Source organism: Rattus norvegicus, chromosome 1 (assembly GCF_036323735.1).
Source record: "Rattus norvegicus strain BN/NHsdMcwi chromosome 1, GRCr8, whole genome shotgun sequence".
In the NCBI taxonomy this organism is placed as follows: Eukaryota; Metazoa; Chordata; class Mammalia; order Rodentia; family Muridae; genus Rattus; species Rattus norvegicus.
In genome coordinates, this window is record NC_086019.1 from 153,200,512 (window position 1) to 153,226,186 (window position 25,675).

General features: G+C 46.2%; 2 protein-coding genes, 1 long non-coding RNA gene and 1 pseudogene across 5 annotated transcripts in view; 3 read left to right on the forward strand and 1 right to left on the reverse strand.

The window, feature by feature from the left end:
• Ccdc81 (coiled-coil domain containing 81) overlaps positions 1–3,075 on the reverse strand; it is a 51,555-nt gene extending 48,480 nt beyond the window's left edge. Inside the window, exon 1 of one of the 2 annotated variants that reach the window (NM_001014021.1) lies at positions 2,623–2,975. In NM_001014021.1, the coding sequence (NP_001014043.1) occupies positions 2,623–2,701 (79 nt within the window). In that variant the 5' untranslated portion in view covers positions 2,702–2,975. Of the gene's footprint in view, positions 1–2,622 lie in introns of both variants that reach the window. The other variant, XM_039113100.2, reaches the window with a different exon arrangement.
• A 144-nt stretch (positions 3,076–3,219) lies between these two features.
• LOC134483752 (uncharacterized) lies at positions 3,220–3,901 on the forward strand. Of its 2 annotated transcripts, none has more exons than XR_010060646.1 (2): positions 3,220–3,357; positions 3,498–3,901. It is a non-coding gene; the product is annotated as an uncharacterized LOC134483752 (long non-coding RNA). The 2 variants fall into 2 exon arrangements; XR_010060647.1 differs by having other exon boundaries at positions 3,259–3,376.
• An 11,826-nt stretch (positions 3,902–15,727) lies between these two features.
• Positions 15,728–18,308, forward strand: Envl-ps17 (MLV-related proviral Env polyprotein-like, pseudogene 17; annotated as a pseudogene).
• A 4,112-nt stretch (positions 18,309–22,420) lies between these two features.
• On the forward strand, positions 22,421–23,164 carry LOC102549852 (ferritin light chain 1-like). The gene has a single exon (XM_039096364.2). It carries the CDS (start codon positions 22,624–22,626, stop codon positions 23,026–23,028), a length of 405 nt encoding a protein of 134 aa, XP_038952292.1. The 5' UTR covers positions 22,421–22,623; the 3' UTR covers positions 23,029–23,164.
• The last annotated feature ends 2,511 nt before the right edge of the window (positions 23,165–25,675 follow it).

Below are 25,675 nucleotides of genomic sequence, written 5' to 3' on the forward strand. Positions count from 1 at the left end.
AGAAACTGTACACTTTGTAACCAGACCCTGATGAAAAGCCTTTGATTTAGCTGGGAATTTGAGCCTGGTCTTTGTTGATTGAGATAATGCATCAAAGTCTATGGTGAAGTTTTATTCATTAAAGACAGACAGGCAGAGTTACACAAAAGAAGAGTTAATTATTTAAACGGAAGTTTGCTATTTCTCACTGGAGAAAGAAACTCTAGACCTCTACAATTCAACTAGAATAGATTTGTAAATGTTACCAATTAGGATTCCTAAATAATTTGTTCTGATGACCAAACTTTAGAAAGGTTATCACTAAATCTCAAAATGAAAATAATTTCAATACTATCTAAAAATCAATTTCAATGTAACCTATGACATTAGGCTGAAAAGGAAAAAGTCTGATCATTTGACAAAACCCAGCATTCCTCCCCACACAGACACACAGACACACACACACACACAGAGAGAGAGAGAGAGAGAGAGAGAGAGAGAGAGAGAGAGAGAGATTCAGAAAACTAGTATCTTTGTTGACTCTGCATCTGTACAAAAAAATATCTGAGATGGCTAACTTATAAAGAAAAGGAGTTTCTGGAGCGCAGAGTTTTGGAGGTGTTGTCAGTTCAAGATCAGGCATCCTGGTGATTAGGCCTTTGTGTGATGGGGCATCACGGTGGGAGAGTTTGTGTGTGGAAGAGGTGTGTGGTCAAATATGAAACTAAAGAGTGCGAGGAGAAGAAAGGACTGGCGTTCTGAAATCCCAAGGACACAACTTTAATGATCCTCTTGGAAGAACCTTTTTCAAGTGAACTTGTGTTTTTCACACCCTGGAGCCTTAGGTGAGTCTCAAGTCACCTTCTACGTTGTCCCACCAAAGACTGTAGGATTCCCCTTAATGGTGGTGGTCTCTTTAACAGGGATAGCAGACTTGAACTCTTTCAAACTCTTCTGCTATGAAACTGCATATTCCTTATCTCTTTTCTGGTTTAATTTTGCTTTAATTTCTCACTATTAATCAAGCTAAAAATTAATGGTCGTGGCATAGCCTGAATGTTACCCCATCTTGAAATTCCCTCCACTAGGTTAATCACTCTGTTCTTTTTAAATTCATCTTCACACAAATCTCTAGCAGATTTGGCAGATCATAACCACTTTTTTGGCCCTCAGTATCCAGCATAAATGGCCTCTCATCAATTCTTGATACAGTCTTGGTTCTCTTCTTGACTCTCACAAGCAGTCTCTGTTTTCACACTCCTATCCACACTTTGGTTTTCTAACTCTCACCAGACTGAGCCATTAAGCTTTGAGATCAACTCTCTAGCAACAACTCAGAACCTTTCTACATAACTCCCATAAGCCAGTTCCAAAAAGTCTATGTACCCCAAGGTCAGGGGTATTGCAACAATTGACCCCACTTCTGTGTACATTATATATACTCAACAAAAGAACGTAAGAAAGGGAGGGTTATTTTGACTCAGGATGTAGGCCACCATTATGGAGAAGGCACAATGACTACAACGGTGCAGTCTGTGGTGCAGGAATTTCGCATGAATTGAGAAGCAGAGAGTCCAGTCTGGGAGCAAGGCCATACTATAACCCTCAGAAGAATACCCCAGTGACCCATCTTTGCAAACTAGGTTGCACAATGTCCCCCACACAGTGCCACCAGGCTGGATCTAAGTGTTCAGACATATAAGCCTATGGGAGTCATTTCACAATTAAGTTACGATTATCGAGGTTAATAGATAAAAGTTAAGTTTTTTATATACTTGCAATGAGAAAGGAGAATTTAAAAATTAAATACATCACAACTTACATTAAAATTCTAAAAAACGAAACATTTAGATATAGATCTTTAAAACGTGTATAAAATCCGTGAGAAAATGTTTACAAAACTGATGAAAGACATCAAATAACTGTGTGGTAGAACATTTTGTGGATAAAAAGGTTCAACATGTCAGCTTCCCAGGGAACCATTTTTTATATCAACAAATTCATTTGAAGCTTACAAAGAGAAGCAAGACACAAAATAACCAACGAATGCTAAGAGACTTAACGGGCGGGCTAGAGGGTACATGACTTTCAATCCCAGCACTCTGGAAGCAGAGGCAGGCAGAACTCCCTCCCCTCAAGGTGGAGGGAGGGAGGGCATGGGCATAGGGGTGCTGACTCTTCTCAGAAACTATGCTAAAAAATGGACTGCATCTTGCTACTGCCCCAGTGAGTTTTCTGTGAAAATTATCTGTTACTTTTCTTTAAAACACCTGCAAGACATCAAGGACAAAAATAGCCACGCCCTTTCGTGAACTCTGAAAGTCATTTGGGAGTACAGTAGGAATGCTGTTCTCTAGGTAGCCACAAGGGTTTTAATCTACCCTAGGTAATGTGGGGAAGGTTGTTTTCAGTACTTAGTACCAATCAGGCAGTGTGTGGCTTCTTTTTTTTTTTTTTTTATAAAACCCAGAGACAGAAACACACACACACACACACACACACACACACACACACACACACACACACACACAAGCAACACCTGATGGCTCAAGTTTGGCCATAGGAAAATAAGCACAGTAAGATCTAAGACCACACACACACACACACACACACACACACACACTCCTGCATTAAATCACTTACCCTCTTGGCTCAGCGACGGTAGTGTGGGCAGCACTTGCCTGCACAGGTCCTGAAAACCTGGCCCAATCCTGTCCAACATCTTCGGTCCCGATTGACTCCGTGGTGGGTCCTAGATAGATAGTCTCTTCTTTGTTATATGGAGTTTGCACTAAGGTGATTTTCCCACCCTCCAGCCCTCTTTGCCCGGAATTTAGGGTGTGCTTTTTAAAGTCTTGATATGTTTTGATATTATTTTTCCTTAAATAAACATTCTTGGTCGCCGTCCCTCCCCAGTGATCTGGCTCACGGATAACCTGTTCCCCCAACACGAAGCCAGAGCACTGTCCCTCGCTAAGCCAGAAGTGCAAATCCACGCCCACCCAAACAGCAAGGGCCTCCTGCAGATGGAGGGTGAAGGGCTGCTGAACCGAGAAGGCATTGGGAAGGGAAGGCAGAAAGCGTTGCTATGACGCGACAAAGGCTCACTCGGTTGCTAGGGCCTCAAGGCCCGGCCCTCTAAGAGAATCCGATATCTAGAGAGCTCAGATAGCCACTTCAAAAAGTCATTTTTAAGAAAGGAAAAAACAAACAAAACACCAACAAAAAACAAACAGACAAATAAAAACATCTTTGTTCTTTCGCTCTTGCTCAGGGTAACGGGAAGACCTGGCCTTGAAGGTGTTCCATAATGAAATCACTCAGGGCAAATGGTGATAGTAGGAGAGTGCACTTTGCCAACAGTGAAGTCGGATCTGAGTGAGCTAAACCTTGTCAGGTTTTGTTTTGTTTTGTTTCCAGGCTCTTCCCTTTGGAACTGGGGGAGGGGGGAGGCCCGCTGGAGAGTGAGGGCAAAGTTCATGTTTTTATTTCCGCTTTCTTTTTCCCCTTCCCTATAGAGAAGAGAATGAGGCAGACCTACTCCTGCCTACTACTTTGGTGTTCTCTTACCTGCTAAGTATGCACGTCAACTACTTTGGTGTTCTCTTACCTGCTAAGTATGCACGTCAACCTCATCCAGAAACAAGGCTGTCAGTACCACAAAAGTGTCCTGCCTTCCTTCCCCTGCTGTCATTACCCCACCTTAAACTATACATTAGCTTTGACAGTATTTGAACTATTTTAAGACATATAATATTGTTTTATTTGGATCTATCGTGTGTGTGTGTGTGTGTGAGAGAGAGAGAGAGAGAGAGAGAGAGAGAGAGAGAGAGAGAGAGAGAGGAGAGTCATTTATGTGGCAGCTATCTGTGTTCATTTGACTTACCTATTTCTGTGTGAATAAAGGACACGTTATCCATTTCCCTGTTGAGGATCATTTGATTTGTTTTCATGTGTGGACATTGGGAATACTACTACTGAAAGCATCCTGGAACAAGATTCTTGTTTTTTGTAATATACACTCATCTCTCATGTGTACGGAACTCAAAGCACATTGGTGGGTCATGGAAAAGACGTGGTTGGTTTAAATTTCCACTGTGGTTGCTACTGTGGAGAGCCCAGAGGAGCTGTTAGCATGTGATGTGATCAGAGGCCAGAGATGTTAAACCACCTGAAAGGAGAGAGAGGTGTTCCAAGGCTGCCATTTTTAAACATCTTATCTGATTTACCCATAAATACCAAACCCAAAAAAGGCTGCTTTGCAGCTGAGAATAAAAAGGTTGAACCAGGATGCTTGTCCTTGTGCTGCACTGATGATGACCGTTACACAGATAGCATTAGGCCTCGAAGTGGTCATACTTGGGCATCAACACATTGGCGCACACAGTGTCTGTGATGGTTAGTTTTAATTGTGAACTTGAAACAGTGTGGACAGTATGGACTCACTTGGAAAGAGTCCCAATGTGGACTCACTTGGAAAGAGTCCCAATGAGGGATTCACTAGATTAGACTTGCTGTCCACCTGACTGTGAGGATTGCCTTGATTATGTTAACTGAGATGGGGACACCCAGCCCACTATGGGTGGCGCTGTGTCGGGGAGAGGAAATCCTAGACCCTGTATGTGTGGACATGGGGATGAGCACACAGTAACCATGCACGCTTTCATTTCTCTCTGCCCAAACTGCAGTGTTTGAAGTGCATGTTAGTCTGTCTTCCCTGATAGAATGGGACTATAACCTAGAACTATGAGGTGAAATAAACCCCCTTCACCTCTAAGTTGCTTTTTTATCATGGTAGTTTATCACAGCAACAGAATGAAGCTAGAATAACACTTTATATTACTTTTAATATCTCTATCATGCTGGGATACTGTATTCATTTTTTTTAAAGTATGAGTAAGTCAGTTCTACCACTCCTGGCCCAAAGGACTGTTAATCCTAGCCTAGGCTATACTACATCCCTTCTCAAAAGGAGCTGAGGTGACAAGTATCAATAGCTACAGTACATGAGAAGCAGAGGCAGAGAATCAGAAGTTCAAGGCCAGCCTGGGCTATACTACACCCTATCTCAAAAGGAACATCAGAAAGAATCCTCTAAAAAAATAAACATAAAATTGCTTATTTTTAGCCATACTTCATGTACAGCAATATGATTTACCTATTAAATAACACTACGTAGAATGACTTGATATACTTTTAAACATAAAAAAAATTGCCCAGTACTGAATGGTCATTCCTAAAAACCATACCTACAGGTATCATTATCCAGACTGAGCAGGTTGGATTTATGTGTTTAGGAATATGTACAAAAACATAGACATATGTAACAAATTAATGGGAAAAGAGGCTATGAATTGGAATAGCAAGGGAAACTATATCAAGGGTTTGGAGAGAAGAAAGAGAAGGGAGAAACAATTTCACTATATTATAATCTCAGAAAAAAGGCATAATTTTTAAACAATTATATAAAATAAAATTAAAAATTTAGGTTGAAAATGTATTTGTGACTACTCACTCCTGATCTGTGTCACACAGTGGTCCACAGAAAGAAAAGAAAGTCTAACCTTAACAGGCAATTGCGTTGGATTCGTTTGGAATGCAAAAATTTTGACACACCAAAGGAAATAAATTCCTCCTTTCTGCCTTGTGTCCTTTCATCTGCACTCTTCCCTTTCTCATCCCCTAATATCACCCTTTCATGGTCTCCTTGTTTGAAGGATCAGCAATAAGCAAAACAATGAACACTCTTGGCTTCCCAGTGCGAGCAGGCACTGAGGAGCATGGCCGGAGGGCCCCCTGAGGAGAGTTCAGACCCATGAGGCAAAGTGAATGTCTTCTCTTACAGGATTCAGAATGGCCAGAGAGATCCCATGAGATGATGAGTAGCCCGCAGGATGTGCCTACAATCAGCTTACATCTTTTTCCCAGACATTTGGTCCCTTAGTTGATATGTATCCACCATATGGGATATGCCACTTGTAGCCTCTGTTAGCTTAGGCTGCTTGATAAACTCCCTTTGGGGAAGAGAAAATTGCAGACTCACAGACACCACAGCAGGACGCCTGTCATTTCCTTTACATCAACTGTGAAGGTGGAGTGAGAAAGAAACCGCAAATAACCTAACCCAAACCCAATGGGCTCTAGATCATTCTTACCAGTTCTCACATTTCCTTACTCTCCCCCCCCCCCTCCGCCTACTTCATGGCCATCTGTCAGTTCTGCTGACTTCGGTCCCAACAACCTTTAGAGTGGCCAACACCAGACACGGTTGACTAAACTAGTTCCTTGTAAGAGCTTAACTTCCACAATGAACTCCCCATTCACTACAACAGAGAGGCTCTGCTTCTCAACTGAAGTCTGCTATGATAGTTAAAGCTCAAGTATTCAATGACTCATTTTCTTTCAGTTTTATTTTAACTCCAGGAAACATAAGTTAACTCTAATACACTGCAAGTCTCTTTAATAACATATAACAAGTGTCATGTTCAAAGTACAAAGACAGTAGAAAGGGACTCCAAGAAAAAGATGCTAATTTTAAAGGGGGGAGGGGTGGCAAGCAGGAGAAAGAGCCAGGCATGGTGGAACATGCCTTCTGTACAAACATTCAAGAGGCAGAGGCAGGGGGATCTCAATGAGTTTGAGGCCAATTTGCTCTAAAGAGAGAGTTCCTGGCCAGCAAGGCTATATAAGACCCTGCTCCTAAATAATTAAAAATAGACTATATCAAAGAAGAAATAACATCGTCACTATTCTGCACCCTCTGCAGGACAGAAATCACACAATAGGACTTAATTAATTATACTTATAAGTATAATTAATTATACTTAATTAATACAATAATTAAGTATAATTATTATACTTAATGTATAATAAATGGGGTCTCAATTAATAATAGATATGATAGTGATCCTCATATGTAACACTCTCCACTTACAAAGCGGAGGGAAATCAATATTAATCTCTATACCTGGCCTGCTCCTCCTACATCACCTCCATCTTTCTTCTGTCTCACATATGCTACAGTAAGGAGCCTGGCATTCAAAGACCTGCGTGTAAGCTTAAAATTAATATAAATGGGTGACTAGATAAATATTGATATTTCTCAACCCAATTTTCCTTTCCCTATACAGTGTTATGACAAAGAATGTTATGAAAGAAACCTATACATCCAGATAAAAAGGTATATGGGACAGGGTCCTGAGGGACCTTGTACACCAGAGCTTCTGTCCCCATCAGGGAATGTGCCATCTGTTACAGCTCAGATATAAAATGTTCCCACAAACTTACATGTTCAAATGTGTATATGGTCCTGAGAGAGAGAGAGAGAGAGAGAGAGAGACAGAGAGACAGAGAGACAGAGAGACAGAGAGACAGAGAGACAGAGAGAGACAGAGACACGGAAAGAGAGAGACAGGGTCAGAGACACTAATTAGTGGAGTGGGACCTAGCTATAAAAACTAGCTCACTGGAGCAGGGGTCAGAACTTGAAGTCTGTAGATTGACTCAGCTGAGCTTCCTGTCCCTCTGTCCTTTGGTGGAGAGAGTTCACACTGCTGATGGAACAGCCAAGAGCTATGCCTGCTGGCACTTCCCCAACATCACAAACTATATCCTTAAACTATGGCCTAAAATAAGCCTTTCCTCCCCCATTTGCTTCTTCTCATTTTTGTTTTTGTTTTTGTTTGTTTGTTTAATGTATTTATTTAATGCTCTGCTGCCTATACTTTCCCCTGCCTGAAGAGGGCATCAGATTCCCTTACAGACGGCTGTGAGCCACCATGTGGTTGCTGGGAATTGAACTCAGGACTGGAAGAGCAGCCAGTGCTCTTAACGGATGAGCCATCTCTCCAGCCCCCTCCCCATTTGCTTCTTGTCAGATATATGGCCAGAGTAGTGAGAAAACCAACCGCATTGTTCTGGCATGCACATGAGTTTGTTTACCAACCCAAAGGCTTCTTGTACCCTTTCCTCTAGAGGTATTATGGAGGTTTCAATTCATAAATACGATTGACTAATCATTGGCCACTGGTATTTAACTCAGGTTCTGTCCCTCACCAATATTTTAGCTCAATGATGAATGTGTGGCTAAACGAGTGATCAGGAGATAGGAATTAGTTGAGAGAACCAAGCTATGATGGTTGTGTGTTTGAAGCCTACCCTTCCATCCAGCTTTGACCCTTCCTAGCTTCTGTTAAGTGGGCATCTTCACTTTGCCATGTGCTCCCTACCATGATGTATGCCTTATCTCAAACCCAAAGCAATAGAGTCAAGCAATTATGGATGAAAACAATGAACCAAAATAGAAACGTTCTTCTTTAAATTGTTGTTCTCCATTATTTTGTCCCAGCAACAGAGATCTGACTAATACAGGCTGGGTATATCAACCAGAAAGTGGATGAACAACAGACACTAATATATCCATACAATGGAGCACTGTCAAGAGCCCTCTTAGAATGAACTACAACAGATAACACCAGTAAACTCCAAAACCATCATGCTGATAGACACAAGATACTAAATATGCCTACTGTGCGATTTTATTTGTCTAAAAATGCCAAATAATTTATAATAAGTCAAGAAATCACCTATTTGACAGAGCCAGGATCATGAGAAAGATGAACTTCAAAGGGGCACAAGAGTATGTCAGAGAGGGGCATATTCTTTATCCAAATGAGGGTGGTCTCACAGAATACACAGTTGTTAAAACTTACCACAGTTGTGTACTTCAACGAGTCCATTTTATTCTGTATAAAATATACTTCAATAAAGACTTTATTTACAGTCATAACTCAGAATTCTGTGGAAGCAAGCACTGATTGGTCACATGTATGAGAAAACTGCCTGTGGCACTGGAAAAAAAATCAACCAAAGGATTGGGTGTGGGGGTTCAAGGACAGTGTCATCAGGTCATAAAGGCTCAAGTAATGTGCCTGTTACCAGCAGTTGGAGGAGAAAATCTCTTATTTCAGGAGAAACTTCACAAAGAAGGAAACTTAACCCATGATCAAATGCTACTCCAGTTATCCTCAACAAAGCTAAATATCTATTGCAGGATATTCGATCACACTGTGAACTCCAAGATTGTGTTATTTACTTAAAAAAAAAAAACCCTGATTCTAGTTGTGGTGTGGTTCAGCCCTTAGCACACACCTTTAATCCCTCTGGTTAGAATATAGACAGACTCTTGGTACACAACTTTAATCCCAAACAATAAATGTAAAGTTAGTTTGTAGAAAGCAGCACCTGTGTTTGAAAGTGATGACTAATTGAGTGGCAGACAAAGTGATGAATTAGAGAAAGATTTGACAGATATGTCCAACTCTCATGAGAGGAGAGAGGAAAGAGAAGCTACTTAGAGAGAGCAGTGCAGAAAGACAAGAGAACGAGAGGAGGTAGTTTTGAAAGACCCCAGCTTAGCAGCAGTAACGCCATTTTGCAAGGCTGTACTTAAAATGACTGGTTCAGGGAAAGGTTAGAACACTGAGTATACAGCGGCTGCCAAGCAGGAGATGTTTGGTTGAAGGCCTGGCAACAGGATGACTGGGGTTGAGCACCTGACAATAAGAAAAAGCCCCGGGAGAGGTCCCACACCCTGGTGGGGGGCCGAGTCAGTTGTTATGTTTCAAGAAGGTAGCTTGGAAACTTGCCCCCAGGCTAAACTCTTGGGGGGCCGAGTCAGTTGTTATGTTTCAAGAAGGTAGCTAGGAAACTTGCCCCCGGGCTAAACTCTTGGGGGGCTGAGTCAGCCGTTATGTTTCAGGAAGGTAGCTAAGAAACTTGCCCCCGGGCTAAACCCTTTGGGGGCCGAGTCAGCCGTTATGTTTCAAGAAGGTAGCTAAGAAACATTAAAATCCACCAATGATATCCCTGTAACCATGCATCTGCTTCTGTATGCTTGCTTCTGCTCCCCAAAATCCTATAAAAAAGCCCATCCTTGGTTCCGTGGGTGTGCCAGTCCCCCGAGTGACTGAAGCGCCCGCAGGTGCCTGTGCCTGTGTATCCCGACAATAAACCAAATCCTCTTGCTGATTGCATCCTGTGGTGTCTCGGTCTGGTCTTTGGAGTTAGAGGGTCTCCATCCCGAGGGAAAGTTCTCCCTGAGAGCTTTTCATTTGGTGCATTGGCCGGGAAAGGAGATCCTCCACCCAGGGACCACCGACCACCCACTGGGAGGTAAGCCGGCCGACGTCTGTCTGTCTGTCTAATTTTGTCTCGTTCTACCTTATTCTGTCTGTTCTGTGAGCGCTCAGCCAGGTCTGTTCTGTGAGCACTCAGCCAGGTCTGTTCTGTGAGCGCTCAGCCAGGTCTGTTCTGTGAGCGCTCAGCCAGGTTGTTTGGAATTTGGGCGGGACGAAGAAGGAGCTGACGAGCTCGGACTTCTCGCCCCGCAGCCCTGGAAGACGTTCCAAGGGTGTTGGGGCCCGAATTTTCGGGGCCCAATCTGGGAGAGGAGAAAGATCCGGACTAACGGCACCTCTGTCTGTAGTTTTGGCTTTCAGAGGGCCCCGGACCTTTGCCACCTCCATCTGACTTTTTGCTTTCAGTTTGGTACCAAAGCCGTGCAGCACGCCTGTCTGTTGTTTGTTTGACTGTTGGTGTTGTTTGTTTTCTCTGTGTTCTAATCTTCCTTAGAACTAACATGGGACAGTCCCTAACAACGCCCCTAAGTCTCACTCTTGATCATTGGAAAGACGTCCACGACCGGGCACACAACCAGTCCGTCGAGGTTAAAAAAGGAAAATGGCAGACTCTCTGCACATCCGAGTGGCCCACCTTCGGAGCCGGATGGCCAGTGAATGACACATTTAATAAGATCATTATTTTACAGGTTAAAGATCGGGTCGTCCACGGACATCCTGACCAGGTTCCTTATATTATCACTTGAGAGAGTCTTGCCTTATACCCCCCCCCTTGGGCGGAACCCTTCGTGGACCCGAATTGGCCTCCCCTCAACCCCCAGCTTGTCCCCTCGGCCCCGCCCGGTTTGCTGGCCCCGTCTTCCTCTCTCTACCCCACTCTAATTAAATCAGAGCCTTCTAAGAAACCTGTCCTCCCGGCAGACTCAAACTCCCCTCTCATAGATCTTCTCTCTAAAGATCCTCCTCCCCCATATCGTTTACCTACAGGCCCGGCTGAAACGGAGGAGACAGAGCTGCCGGCCAGATCAGTTGCCGGGCCACAGTCTGATAAGGGTTTCTCCCCTGTCGCAGGGAGATTGCGCAATAAGCACGAGGTGATGCCAGATACAACCTCCCAGGCTTTTCCACTTAGACAGGGAACCGGTGGCCAGACCCAATACTGGCCATTTTCAGCAGCTGACATTTACAATTAGAAACAACACAACCCTTCTTTCTCCAAAGATCCGGTGGCACTCACCGACCTAATAGAATCTGTTTTACTTACCCACCAGCCTACTTGGGATGACTGCCAACAGCTCTTACAGGCTCTCTTAACCTCAGAAGAAAAACAAAGAGTGTTCCTAGAGGCCAGAAAGCATGTTCTGGGAGATGATGGGCGTCCCACCCAGCTGCCTGAGGAAATTGATGCTACATTCCCACTTAAGAGACCAAACTGGGATTTTAATACAGCCGAAGGTAAGGGACACCTACGCCTTTATCGCCAGTTGCTTCTAGCGGGTCTCCGAGGGGCTACACGACGCCCTACTAATTTGGCTCAGGTAAAACAGGTATTACAAGAAGCAGGGGAAACTCCCTCCGCCTTTCTAGAGAGACTTAAGGAGGCCTACCGTATGTACACTCCCTATGACCCAGATGACCCAGGACAAATGACGAGTGTCTCTATGTCCTTCATCTGGCAGGCTGCTCCAGATATCAGGACTAAGTTACAGAGGTTAGAAAATTTACAGGGCTATACATTACAGGATTTACTTAAAGAAGCTGAAAGGATTTTTAATAAGAGAGAGACACAAGAAGAAAAAGAAGATAGAGTTCACAGAGAGAGAGAAGAGAGAGATAAAAAAAGAAACAAAGAACTAAGTCGAATCTTGGCCGCCATAGTTCAGGGCCAAGAAAAGAAGGGAGATAGGGGGGGAGCTCGAAAGGGGCTGAAGCTGGATAAACATCAATGTGGCTATTACAAAGAGAAAGGACACTGGGCCAGAGAGTGCCCCAAGAAGCCTGGCGGACCCCGAAAGCCTCGACCACGAACCTCCCTCTTGGCTCTAGATAAAGATTAGGGAGGTCAGGGCCAGGAGTCCCCCCCTGAGCCCAGGGTAACGCTTAAAGTTGGGGGGCAGCCGGTTACTTTCCTGGTAGACACAGGAGCCCAGCATTCAGTCCTCACTCAAGCTCCAGGACAACTCAGCGACCGGACGGCCTGGGTACAAGGAGCTACTGGTGAGAAACAATACCGATGGACTACGGACCGCCGGGTTCAGCTGGCTACCGGTAAGGTGACCCATTCCTTCTTACATGTTCCGGACTGCCCGTACCCTCTGCTGGGCCGTGACCTGCTCACCAAACTAAAAGCACAAATTCATTTTGAGGAAGGAGGGGCCCAAATAACTGGCCCCCACGGAACTCCCCTTCAAGTTCTAACCCTACAATTAGAAGATGAATATAGACTATATAAACTGGGACAGGACAAGCCACAATCCCAAGAAATAGGCACTTGGGTCACGAATTTTCCACTGGCTTGGGCAGAGACTGGTGGGATGGGGTTGGCGCTCCAACAGCCCCCCTTAATTATACAGTTAAAGGCCACTGCAACTCCAGTCTCCATAAAACAATACCCTCTGTCACATGAAGCTTATCAAGGCATAAGGCCTCACATTACGAGGCTTCTGGATCAAGGCATCCTAGTTCCCTGCCGGTCGCCTTGGAATACGCCTCTTCTGCCTGTAAAGAAACCCGACACTGGAGATTATAGGCCAATACAAGACTTGAGAGAGGTCAACAAGAGGGTAGAAGATATTCATCCGACTGTTCCAAACCCTTACAATTTGCTCAGTACACTGCCCCCTACACATACTTGGTATACGGTTTTGGACCTGAAAGATGCCTTCTTTTGCCTCCGGCTGAGCCCGAAAAGCCAACCCTTATTTGCCTTTGAGTGGAAAGACCCTGAAATAGGGCTTTCAGGACAATTAACTTGGACAAGACTGCCTCAAGGGTTTAAAAACAGCCCAACGCTCTTTGATGAGGCCTTACATCGGGACTTAGCTGACTTTAGGGTTCAACATCCCACCCTCATACTCCTACAACCTCCTCCTAGCGGCCACTTCTGAAACTGCATGCCAACGGGGAACTGAATCCCTCTTACAGACTTTGGGACAATTGGGCTACCGAGCCTCTGCCAAAAAGGCTCAAATTTGCCAGACCCAGGTTACTTATTTAGGCTACCAGCTACGGGATGGACAGCGATGGCTGACCCCGGCCAGGAGACAGACTGTGGCCGGCATCCCTGCCCCCAAGAATGGCCGACAGCTACGAGAGTTCTTGGGGACAGCGGGATTCTGCCGCCTCTGGATTCCTGGGTTTGCTGAAATGACAGCCCCTTTGTACCCCCTCACTAAACCGGGGGTGCTCTTCCAGTGGGGACCAGAGCAGCAAAAAGCATTTAAAAACATCAAACAGGCCTTATTGTCCTCCCCTGCCTTGGGTCTCCCTGATATTACCAAACCTTTTGAACTGTTCATCGATGAGAAACAGGGGTATGCTAAAGGGGTCCTAACACAAAGGTTGGGACCCTGGAAACGCCCTGTAGCCTACCTGTCTAAGAAATTGGACCCTGTGGCCTCCGGCTGGCCACCGTGCCTAAGGATGGTGGCTGCTATTGCTGTCCTGATCAAGGATGCTGAAAAATTGACTTTGGGACAGCCACTCACCATCCTAGCACCCCACGCAGTGGAGGCCTTGGTAAAGCAGCCCCCAGACCGCTGGCTCTCTAATTCCCGCATGACCCACTACCAAGCCTTGTTACTGGATGCAGAACGGGTTCAGTTTGGGCCCGTAGTCGCCCTCAATCCTGCCACCTTGCTTCCTCTACCAGAGGAGGCAAAACAACATGACTGCCTACAAATCCTCGCAGAAGTACATGGAACCAGGCCGGACCTATCGGACCAGCCTCTTCAGAATGCTGACCACACATGGTACACGGATGGCAGCAGCTTCTTGGCAGAGGGAGAGCGAAAGGCTGGAGCTGCGGTCACTACGGAGGACAAAATAATTTGGACAAAAGCCCTGCCTGCTGGTACCTCCGCACAACGGGCTGAACTCATCGCCTTGACTCAGGCGCTCAAGATGACAAAAGGTAAGAGGCTAAATGTATATACAGACAGCCGCTATGCCTTTGCCACGGCACACATCCACGGGGAGATCTACCGGAGGCGGGGGCTGCTCACATCTGAGGGTAAAGATATTAAAAATAAGGCTAAAATTCTGGCCCTCTTAGAAGCCCTATTCTTGCCCAAAAGACTGAGTATTATATATTGTCCAGGACACCAGAAGGGGCACAACCCAGAGGCACGAGGAAACCGGCTGGCCGATGCCACGGCGCGAGAAGTGGCCATGAGCAAACAAATCTTACCCTTAAATAGCCCAGACCAACCCACGCCCCCACCAGTGGGACAAACCAGTTGGGTTTATGCCCATGAGGACATAGAGCTCCTAGAAAAAATGGGGGCCATCTACCACCCTCAACTAAAACAGTGGGTCTACAAAGGAAAGACAGTTATGCCAATAAAAATGACTTTTGAATTGATCTCTTTTTTACACAAATTAACCCATTTGGGGTTTAAAAAGATGAAAACCTTACTAGATCAAAAAGAGATAAATCTGTGGTTTTTAAATCGGGACAAAGCGATACAAAAGGTGACTGAGAGTTACAAAGCGTGCGCTCAGGTTAACCCGGGAAAGACCATGATTGGACAAGGAGTTCGTCCTAGGGGACACCGTCCCGACATCCATTGGGAAATTGATTTTACTGAAATTAAACCAGGTATATATGGATACAAGTATCTCCTAGTGTTTGTAGACACCTTCTCAGGATGGGTCAAAGCCTTCCCCACAAAACACGAGACTACAAAAATGGTCACCAAGAAGCTCCTCGAGGAAATCTTTCCCAGGTATGGCATGCCTCAAGCGTTGGGGTCGGACAACGGGCCCGCTTTCGTCTCCCACGTAAGTCAGTTGGTGGCCAAATTGCTGGGGATTGATTAGAAATTACATTGTGCCTATAGACCCCAGAGTTCAGGTCAGGTAGAACACATGAATAGAACAATTAAGGAGACTTTATCCAAACTTACGCTTGCAACTGGCTCAAAGGATTGGGTGACCCTCCTTCCCCTAGTTCTCTATCGGGCCCGGAATACCCCGGGCCCCCATGGTCTAACTCCTTTTAAAATAATATATGGAACACCACCCCCATTTGTCCATTTCTTTGATTCAAACATTGCTGATTTCACTGACAGCCCTTCTCTGAGGGCCCATTTACAGGCCCTACAGATTGTGCAGAAAGACGTCTGGAGACCTTTGGCCGCTGCTTACCAGGACGAGCTTAAACATCCGGTGGTGCCACACCCGTTCCAGATTGGAGACACCGTGTGGGTGCGCAGACACCAGACCAAGAATCTCGAGCCACGGTGGAAAGGACCCTACACCGTCCTCCTGACTACCCCGACCGCCCTAAAGGTAGACGGAGTCGCGGCTTGGATCCACACATCACACGTCAAGACAGTCCGGTCTGAGAAATTGACTAATCACAACACTACACCCCAGACATAGAGAGTTCAGCGCACTCCAAACCCCTTAAAGTTAAAACTCCTACGTGGCTCCTCCTAGTCCTTTTGTGGCCTAGAGTCAGTGGGGGAATAAGCCCCCACCACATTTATAACATTACCTAGATAGTCACTAATCTCATGACAGGAAGGCTGGCTAATGCTACCTCCGTAAGGGGGACACTGGCCGATGCCTTCCCTCCCTTATACTTTGACCTTTGTGATGTGATAGACTACAAGTGAGAGCCTGGCACTACCCATAATTGGCATCCCTCAACCACCTACTATGGTTGCGGTCCGGCTTCCCACAGCAAAGAGATCTACGTTTGCCCTGGACACAGAGTGAGCCGGCAGTGCGGAGGGCCGGAGAGTGGGTACTGTGCCCAGTGGGGATGTGAGACTACTGGGGATGCGTATTGAAAGCCATCCTCATCTTGGGACCTGATAACTCTGAAACGAGACGGTCGGCCTCCTTACACCTTGTATAAACGGGACGCGAAATACAATCCCCTCGTCCTCCACTTCACCGACTCAGGTAGAAGAGCGACCTGGGACGGGCCCAAATCTTGGGGCCTGCGCTTATACGTCACAGGGACCGATCCGGTGGGTCTGTTCTCTCTAAATAGACAAGTCTCTCCCCTGGCCACTCGACCCATTGGACCCAACCCAGTTCTACCAGATCAGAAGCCTCCCTCGCTCCCGACACAAGCCCAACCCCCGTCATTGCCTAAGGTCACCCAGGCCCCTGGTAGTACTCCCACAAGCCCCTTCTCCACAACGGGGGGCTCCACCATTTTGATCTCCCCATCGCCAGGCACCGGGGATCGATTATTCAATTTGGTGGCTGGTACATATCTGGCTCTCAACTATTCAGACCCTTTTAGGACTCAGGAGTGCTGGTTGTGTCTCGTTTCCGGTCCGCCCTATTATGAAGGGGTAGCAGTCATTAGAAATTACACCAACCTGACTGCTGCCCCAGACAGTTGTGCCAATACCCCCAGCCACAGACTAACTCTGCCCGAGGTCTCGGGACGAGGGCTCTGCTTGGGGAATGTACCCCCCACACACCAGACCCTCTACAACACCACTCAAAAGATTCCCATCGAAAACTACTTCCTGACAGCCCCAAAAGGCACATACTGGGCCTACAATACCGGACTAACACCCTGTATCTCAGCCACAGTCCTCAACCAATCCTCTGACTATTATATATTAATAAAAATTTGGCCCAAAGTCACCTACCATGAATCCGAGTATATATACTCGTTTTTTGAAAAACAGACTCATTTTCGACGAGAGCCTGCCACCCTGACTTTAGCTTTACTCCTAAGAGGAATCACCTTGGGGGGAGTGGCCGCGGGTATAGGGACCGGGACCACTACACTCATTAAAACTGGCCATTTCCGTCAGTTACAAACAGCCATAAATACAGATCTTAAAGCTATAAAAGAGTCTGTGAGTACATTAAAAAAGTCCTTAACATCGTTGTCTAAAGTGGTCCTCCAAAATAGACGAGGGCTAGATATGTTGTTCCTCCGCGAGGGTAGATTATGTGCTGCTCTAAAAGAAGAGTGCTGTTTCTATACAGACCATACTAAAATAATAAGAGATAATATGGCTAAGCTTCGAGAACGCCTGGCCCAAAGACAAAAACTGTTTGATTCCCAACAGGGATGGTTCGAGGGGTGGTTTAACCGATCCCCTTGGTTTGCTACCCTCCTGTCTACCCTGATGGGACCCCTACTTATTCTTCTCCTAATTCTTCTTTTTGGACCCTACATCCTTAATAGGCTGGTACAGTTCATGAGGGATAGACTTTCAGTCATTCAGACCCTCGTACTGACGCAACAGTACCATAGGCTGAGACAACAAGAGACAAAAATTTCTTGACCAAGTTGAGTGAAAGATTTCACTCAAAGTTAACAAAAAAATGGGGGAATAAAAGACCCCAGCTTAACAACAATAACGCCATTTTACAAGGCTATACTTAAAATGACTGGTTCAGAAAAAGGTTAGAACACTAAATATACAGCGGCTGCCAAACAAGAGATGTTTGGTTAAAGGCCTGACAACAGGATGACTGGGGTTGAGCACCTGACAATAAGAAAAAGCCCCGGGAGAGGTCCCACACCCTGGTGGGGGGCCGAGTCAGTTGTTATGTTTCAAGAAGGTAGCTTGGAAACTTGCCCCCAGGCTAAACTCTTGGGGGGCCGAGTCAGTTGTTATGTTTCAAGAAGATAGCTAGAAAACTTGCCCCCAGGCTAAACTCTTGGGGGGCTAAGTCAGCCGTTATGTTTCAGGAAGGTAGCTAAGAAACTTGCCCCCGGGCTAAACCCTTTGGGGGCCGAGTCAGCCGTTATGTTTCAAAAAGATAACTAAAAAACATTAAAATCCACCAATGATATCCCTGTAACCATACATCTGCTTCTGTATGCTTGCTTCTGCTCCCCAAAATCCTATAAAAAAGCCCATCCTTGGTTCCGTGGGTGCGCCAGTCCCCCGAGTGACTGAAGCGCCCACAGGTGCCTGTGCCTGTATATCCCGACAATAAACCAAATCCTCTTGCTGATTACATCCTGTGGTGTCTCGGTCTGGTCTTTAGAGTTAGAGGGTCTCCATCCCGAGGAAAAGTTCTCCCTGAGAGCTTTTCAGTTTTTCTGGGACAGATGTACAGAGATTGCAGAGAGAGAACAAGGCTAGACACAAGAGAAGACAGAACAGTCAGAGAATACAAAGAAGCCAGAAGATTAGAACAGATTGCCAAATAACTAACATACGAGGCCAAGCAGAGCATTTCTGGAGAGGCAGAGAAAGACACCAGATTGAATCAGTCAGCTTGGAGAGGAGTTTGAGCCAGAACAGCTGAATTGAGTCAGACATCCAGAACTCAGATTTAGAAAGAGTAAGCTTACTCACCATTACCTTTCAGAGATAGAAAACACTCTAGGCCTAGATAAGATTATACAGAGGCTAGACGCTTCCAGGGCCAGGCCTAAGTTAGCAGACTGAGGCAGTAAGACTCAGAGATGACAAATGCATCAGGCAAATAAAGGATACTATTACAAAGATCAGAACAAGTTCCCTGTTTCCAACTGCCCACACTGCAGTCCAGAAGAATGTTATGTGGTGTGGATAGAAATAGAAAAGGATCAAGAGTGGAGCATGAGAAAGTCCTAAAGTCTAACATCTAAGGGAAGGGAACAGGGAAGGAGAACACAGGCTCTACAAGGAGAGAGTAAAACCAGTCCATTGTGGGATCAGCAATGGCTCAGTGGATCAGAGTGCAGGTCACCAAGACTAACAACCCGAGATCAGTCCCCAGGGCCAGTGTGGTAGAAAGAGAGAGCCAACTCTCACAGGTTCACAGGTTGTCCTGTGGCCTCCAACCCCTCTCTCTCTCTCTCTCTCTCTCTCTCTCTCTCTCTCTCTCTCTCTCTCTCTCTCTCCCTCCCCCCTCCCTCCCTTCCACCCCCTCCCCCTCCCCCCTCTCTCTCACACATGCACACGTGCACCATTTTTTTTTCATTTTTTTTTAACTTGAGTATTTCTAATATACATTTCAAGTGTTATTCCCTTTCCCGGTTTCCGGACAAACATCACCCTCCCCCCTCCCCTTCCTTATGGGTGTTCCCCTCCCCACCCTCCCCCCATTGCCGCCCTCCCCCCAACAGTCTAGTTCACTGGGGGTTCAGTCTTAGCAGGACCCATGGCTTCCCCTTCCACTGGTGATCTTACTAGGATATTCATTGCTACCTATGAGGTCAAAGTCCAGGGTCAGTCCATGTATAGTCTTTAGGTAGTGGTTTAGTCCCTGGAAGCTCTGGTTGCTTGGTATTGTTGTACATATGGGGTCTCAAGCCCCTTCAAGCTCTTCCAGTTCTTTCTCTGATTCCTTCAACAGGAAAACAGAGTTTGGCTATATAGCTCTATTGGCAAAGTATTATCTTTCATGCATGAGGCCCTGAGTTGGATTTCCAGAGAGGGGAAAGAGAGTAAGAGAGGGAGAAGGAGAGGAAAGGGGGAGGGGAAGGGAGAGGGAGAAGAATAGGGAGGGAGAGAGGGAGGGAGGGAGGGAGGGAGGGAGGGAGGGAGGGAGGGATAGATTTTAAAAATCTTAAATTGTTGAAGTGACTGTTTCTAGACCTGCTAAAATGTTTCTGCTAGGTAGAAGGTCTGGAGGGAGTCAGCTGCACTCTTAGATTCGTGTTCTTCCTGTGACTTGCTGCTTCACCTTAGTGGCTTCCCTTATTTGCATCCCAGGGCTTTCTTTGTCATACCAAGTGTTGTAACCTCCAGGCTGATCCAGTGCTCTGACCCTTCGGACACTCCCCAGTTGATATACCGTAGGTGGCTAATATTCTAGTCAGGACACCGTCTCTGAAATGCTCTCAAAGGAGGGGAAGCAAACAGAACTCTAAAGCTGTACAGTCAGACCTGTCTCCTACTTTCAAACCTAATAAGGAGAAACAGTCAGCCACTATCCAACTTGAGGCCCATGCCTGACACTATCTGGATGGTCAGGACCCAGAGGCTGCATAGCCCAGAGACCTAGGATAGAAGCAAACACAACTGACCATAAAATAGAAGGTCAATTAAATGATTCCTAATGATATTCTGACACACTGAGAGTCCAGAACCTAGCACAATCGTCATCAGACAGGCTTCACCCAGCAACTATGGGAGCAGATGTAAAGATGCACAGCCACACATTAGGCAGAGCTGGGGACCCCTCAGAAGGGGGAGGAGGGGATAATAGGTACCAGATGAGTCAGGACAAAAAAAACCCCACAGAATCAACTAAGCAGGTCTCATAGGGGCTCACAGAGACTGAAGTGACAATCAGGGAGTCTGTATGGGTCTGGCCTAGGTCCTCTGCATAAATGTCATGGTCGTGTAGCTTGGTGTTCCTGAGGGACTTCTGACAGTGGCAGTGAGGATTGTCTCTGATGATTTAAAGTGCTCTTAGGATCCTTTTCTCCCTACTGGGTTGCTTTGTCCAGCCTAGGTATGAGGGCATGTGCCTAGTCACATTGTAACTTGTTATTCCATGTTTGATTGATATCCTGGGAGGCCTACTCTTTCCTGAAAGGAAACAGGGAAGGAGGGGTTTTGGGGGAGAAAGGAGAGGGGAGGAAGGGGCTGAAAGGTGGGAGGGAGGGGAAACTGTGACTGAGATGTAATATAAGAGAGAAGAATACATAATAAATAATCAGTCACTAAGTGAGCAAGTGAAGAGCATGTGAAGTAGGCTGTTGAGTGGAGCTTCCGTTCTACAGATCGAGGGCTTTTCTTATTCTTCTTTAAGACACTCTGAAGTGCTCCATGAGCATCTGCAGTTCCTCCTATATAACATAATACCACTTGCCTTGCAATGAGTCCAATACAGCTGAACAGAGACAACGGATGAGAAAGTAGGGAACTTAGGAAACAAGGGTCGCCCCAGGAAAGCAATGGGAATGCTGGTGTTTATTTTAAGATTTATTTTTGGGCTGGTCATGGTGGCACATGACTTTAATCCCAGTATTAGGGATGCAAAGGCAAGAGGATCTCTCTGAGTTTGAGGCTAGCCTGGTGTACATAGCAAGTTCCGGGACAGCCAGAGCTACATAGCTGGAGTTGCAGGCTGAGACACCTGATATAGGTGCTGGGAACCAAGCTTTGATCCTCAGCAAAAGCAGCAAAAGCTCTTAACCATCTCTCCAGTTCCCAGTGGTGGGGATTATTAGAGAGATAACCAAGGTAGTTATTCCACACAGCCCCTTCCCAAGGTCTGGGCCCTACCTATGATCTGAAAGCCTGATGAAAGCCAGACAATAAAAGCACCACAATTTAATCTAAATCCATGCATTCTACAGACCTGGAGTGCTTACCTTCTCTTCCTTTGTTGTTGCTGTTGCTGATGTTCTGAAATGATAATATAACTACACCACCATTACCCTCCACCTCCAACTTTCCCATACACCCCCTACTTGCTCTCTTACAATTCATGGCTTCTTTTTTTTTTTTTTCATTGATTTCCATTTGTTTGTTTGTTGTTTGTTTGCTTGCTTGTTTGTTTGCTTGCTTGCTTGTTGTTTTCTAGACAGGGTTTCTCTGTGAAGTCCTGGCTGTTCTGAAACTCACTCTAGGGTCCAGACTGTACTCCAGAGATCTGTCTACCTTTGCCTCTTGAGTGTTGGAATTAAAGGAGTGAGCCACCACCATCTGGGATTCTTTCCTACATTGGAGTTCTCGTTCCAACCTCTATCCCACCTTTGTCTCGGATATTATTAGGAACCTTCCTCTGCCCATCTGTACAGCTGGGTTCAGTAACCCTCTTCGCGACTTGAATTTCTTCAGTGTTTCTTGAACGTCTAGTTAAGCAAGCTTGCTAAGTGCGCACTTTGCCAGGATCCCTGCATACCCTCCCTCTGTAAGCCACCACCTGGTGGTGAACCACGGTAACTACGTCTGGATTGCCCAATTTGTACTCAACCTCGTAAAATCCTATTTAGTCATAGCGGTTCCCAACCTGGGAGCCACGACCCCCACAGTAGCCGCATATCAGACATTTACATTATGATCATAACAGTAGCAAAATTACAGTTATGAAGCAGCAACGAAATAATTTTATGGTTGTGGGTCACCACACCATGAGGAACTGTATTAAAGAGTCACAGCAGCACTAGGAAGGTTGAAAACCATAGTTAAGAGGGGGAAAAGCCGGCAGCGCTTTGGAGATCCCGAGGATCTGTATCTTGCTTCAACAGTGTTTGGACGGAACAGACCCGGGGACTCCCACTTTATTCACTTCCAGCCGCCTTACAAGTCTCTCCAGTCGCAGCCTCCGGGACCATCTCCTTGCTGTCTTCGGCTCCTAGGACCAGCCAGCCCCGTCTTCGCGGTTAGCTCCATACTCCGGATCAGCCATGACCTCTCAGATTCGTCAGAATTATTCCACCGAAGTGGAAGCTGCCGTGAACCGCCTGGTCAACTTGCACCTGCGGGCCTACCTCTCTCTGGGCTTCTTTTTTGATCGGGATGACGTGGCTTTGGAGGGCGTAGGCCACTTCTTCTGCGAATTGGCCAAGGAGAAGAACCTGAACCAGGCCCTCTTGAATCTGCACGCCCTGGGCTCTGCCCGCATAGACCCTCACCTCTGTGACTTCTTGGAAAGCCACTTCCTGGATAAGGAGGTGAAGCTCATCAAGAAGATGGGCAACCACCTGACCAACCTCCGTAGGGTGGCAGGGCCACAACCAGCGCAGACTGGCGTGGCCCAGGCATCTCTGGGCGAGTATCTCTCTGAGTGCCTCACTCTGAAGCACGACTAGGCCTTTGTGCCTTCCAAGGGGCTCCCTCCTCTGCTTTGCACCGGCCGCCTCAGCACCTCCACCCGAATGAACCTCTAAAGCCACTAGGCAGCTTTGTAACCGCCCTGGAGCCTCTTCCAGGTCTCAGACCAAGTAAAAATAAAGCTTTTTGAAAGAGCAAAAAAAAAGGGGGGGGGGAGGGAGCCGCCGTGGTCTGCATGAGTGTGTTAAGTGAGGCCAAGCAGTCTTCTCTCAACTCCTATTTTCTTTCACTCTCCCCCTCCTCTCGTTTCCTCACATCCTAAGTCTTCCATCCCTCCCCTCTCCCCCCCCCCCTTTTTAGTTGGTTGACGGTAGAAATACACTGGCGTGCATTTGCAGTGTTCTGGCTCCTTAAGAACACCCAGATGTCCTTTTGGAACTCACACATCCGTGTTATGCACAGTCTAGTGGGAGAAATTTCTCTGTGATCACACTGTGTTTCAGAAGCTGAAGCGAACAGTCCTTACCCTCCCTGACTCAGCAGGACCACGGGCCAGGTACGCAACCAAAGCTCACATGAGAAGGTGATTCAGAGGTTCAGACACAGACAGTCTGCAGAAGACTCTGGAAGGCAGACATGCAGAGATGGCACACTTCCCTCTCTACCAATTGAATTGTCAAGGCTCATACGGCCCACCTTTCCTTCTATTCCTACCTCTCTGACCCTTGCAGCTTCTCCCACTAGGTAGCGTCCCCGACGGACTTCCAATAACTCCCTCAAATTAACTCACTCCAACATCTGTGACCTTGTTGCTTACAAATTTATAAAAAGAACTAAATGTCAGACTATTGTAGTGCTGTCAACAGAGGCAGGCTATCCACTCTCCCACATCGCAATCAGATTAAAGAGGCCTATTTTAAATCCGAGCTGAAGTTACCCACGTGGCTACATGCTGTTAACACGATGATCCTTCGAAAACCAGAGGAAGAACAAGTACCAGTGGGAAGATTAGCCAGACTTGCCTAATGCAGATTAGATCGTGTGGTTCTGAGAGAGAAATTAATCCACCTTACAGCACGGCAAACCTTTTACTTTAAGAGAAAAGCAGCTGCAGGTAGAAAGGACTCCTCAGCTTGTCCCTGCTCTCCCCCACCCCCAACCCCCATAAAGATCCTTCCTCCCCAGAGGAGCATATAGATACAACACAGATGGGGGAAGGCGCGCATGCACACGTCCAGTGGGAATGTCCAGCAAGAGTTTATGAGATACAAAGGGGCTGAAACTGCATCTGGTGCCGAGGAGTGGTTTGCGTAAAGAGAACAGAAGCAAGATTTGTTCTTGAGATGTCTGGTGCCCGACAGCTTAGGCATGCAGCCCTACCTGGCTCTCAGGCAAGGTGAAGGAGAGATCAGTTAATGCCAAATGCTGCTCTCCACCTTGGACACCAAATGGCTCGGGAGAATTCAGCTGACGCATTAGTGAGGAGCAGCTCTGGTTCTAGTAAGGACTACCTAATACCTCCAGAAAAGAACCTGGAGCCGAGGTATGGCTCAGAGAGTGAGGAGCACTGCCTGTACAAGCATGAGAAGCAGAATTCAGGTCCCTAGCGAGAGACCTTACTGGGGAATAAGAAAGAGAATGATAGAGCAGGATACCCAACATTACTGGGAAAATTAAGATTCCCTTTTTGTGTTCTAAGTCTTGATTAACTGAGTGACTGGTTGATTTGTTTATTTATATGTCTATGAGTACAGGAGTACTCTAGCTACATGCCAGAAGAGGGCATCAAATCACATTATAGAAAGTTGTGGTTGCTGGGAATTGAACTCAGGACCTCTGGAAGAGCAGCCAATGCCCTTAACCGCTGAGCCATCTCTCCAGCCCCTAGTTTCTGGTCTTGTTAATAAAAAAATTCGGAAACAGACTCAAAAGAGTCTAGTCTAAAAGGAAAGAGCAGACAAACCGTTGATCTCAACGGTTCCCAGGACAGATGGAGAAGAGAAAGCTATGTCCTTTGAACTAAGGTCTTACAAAGGCACGTCTTAGCAATGCAGGTCTGCAGACAGGCACATGACAAACCAAAGGACTGGGGAGCTCAAAGGACACTGAGAACGTCCTGACTGCTAGGGAAAGCAAGCCTGGGATCTGGGCAGTATCTGAAAGAAGAGAGACAGAAGGGGAAAGTTAGGCTTTCCTGAATTTGGACTCAGAAAGTGGACAGTCTCCTCTCAGTGTCTTCACAGAGAGACTTCTGGGAAGGATAATTATGGTATGTCATTAGGAAGACAATTAGTATTCTGAGATTTTTTTTAATTTTATTTTTCTTGGATATTTTATGTGTTTACATTTCAAATAATATCCCCTTTCCACCTGTCCCTTACCCCTTACTCATCCCCCTACTTCTATGAAGATGCTTCCACTCCCACCTACCCACTCCTATCTCAATGCTCTCTGGCTTTCCCCTACACAGGACCAAGGGCCTCTCCTCCTATTGATGCCAGACAATGCCATCCTCCGCTACATATGCCGCTGGAGCCAAGGGTCCCTTTGAGATTTTGAACACTTTCACAGCTAAATCAACTTTCCTAGGGGATAGACTCCAGGCCATGTGATTGACAGGCCCAACTGGATTAACTCTTAAGAAACGAGGCAACAATATGTAATGTTTTAATCTTTGGAACAGAT

Coding starts and splice junctions, on each gene's coding strand:
- LOC102549852 (XM_039096364.2), top strand. CDS start 22,624: ATGACCTCTCAGATTCGTCAGAATTATTCCACCGAAGTGGAAGCTGCC.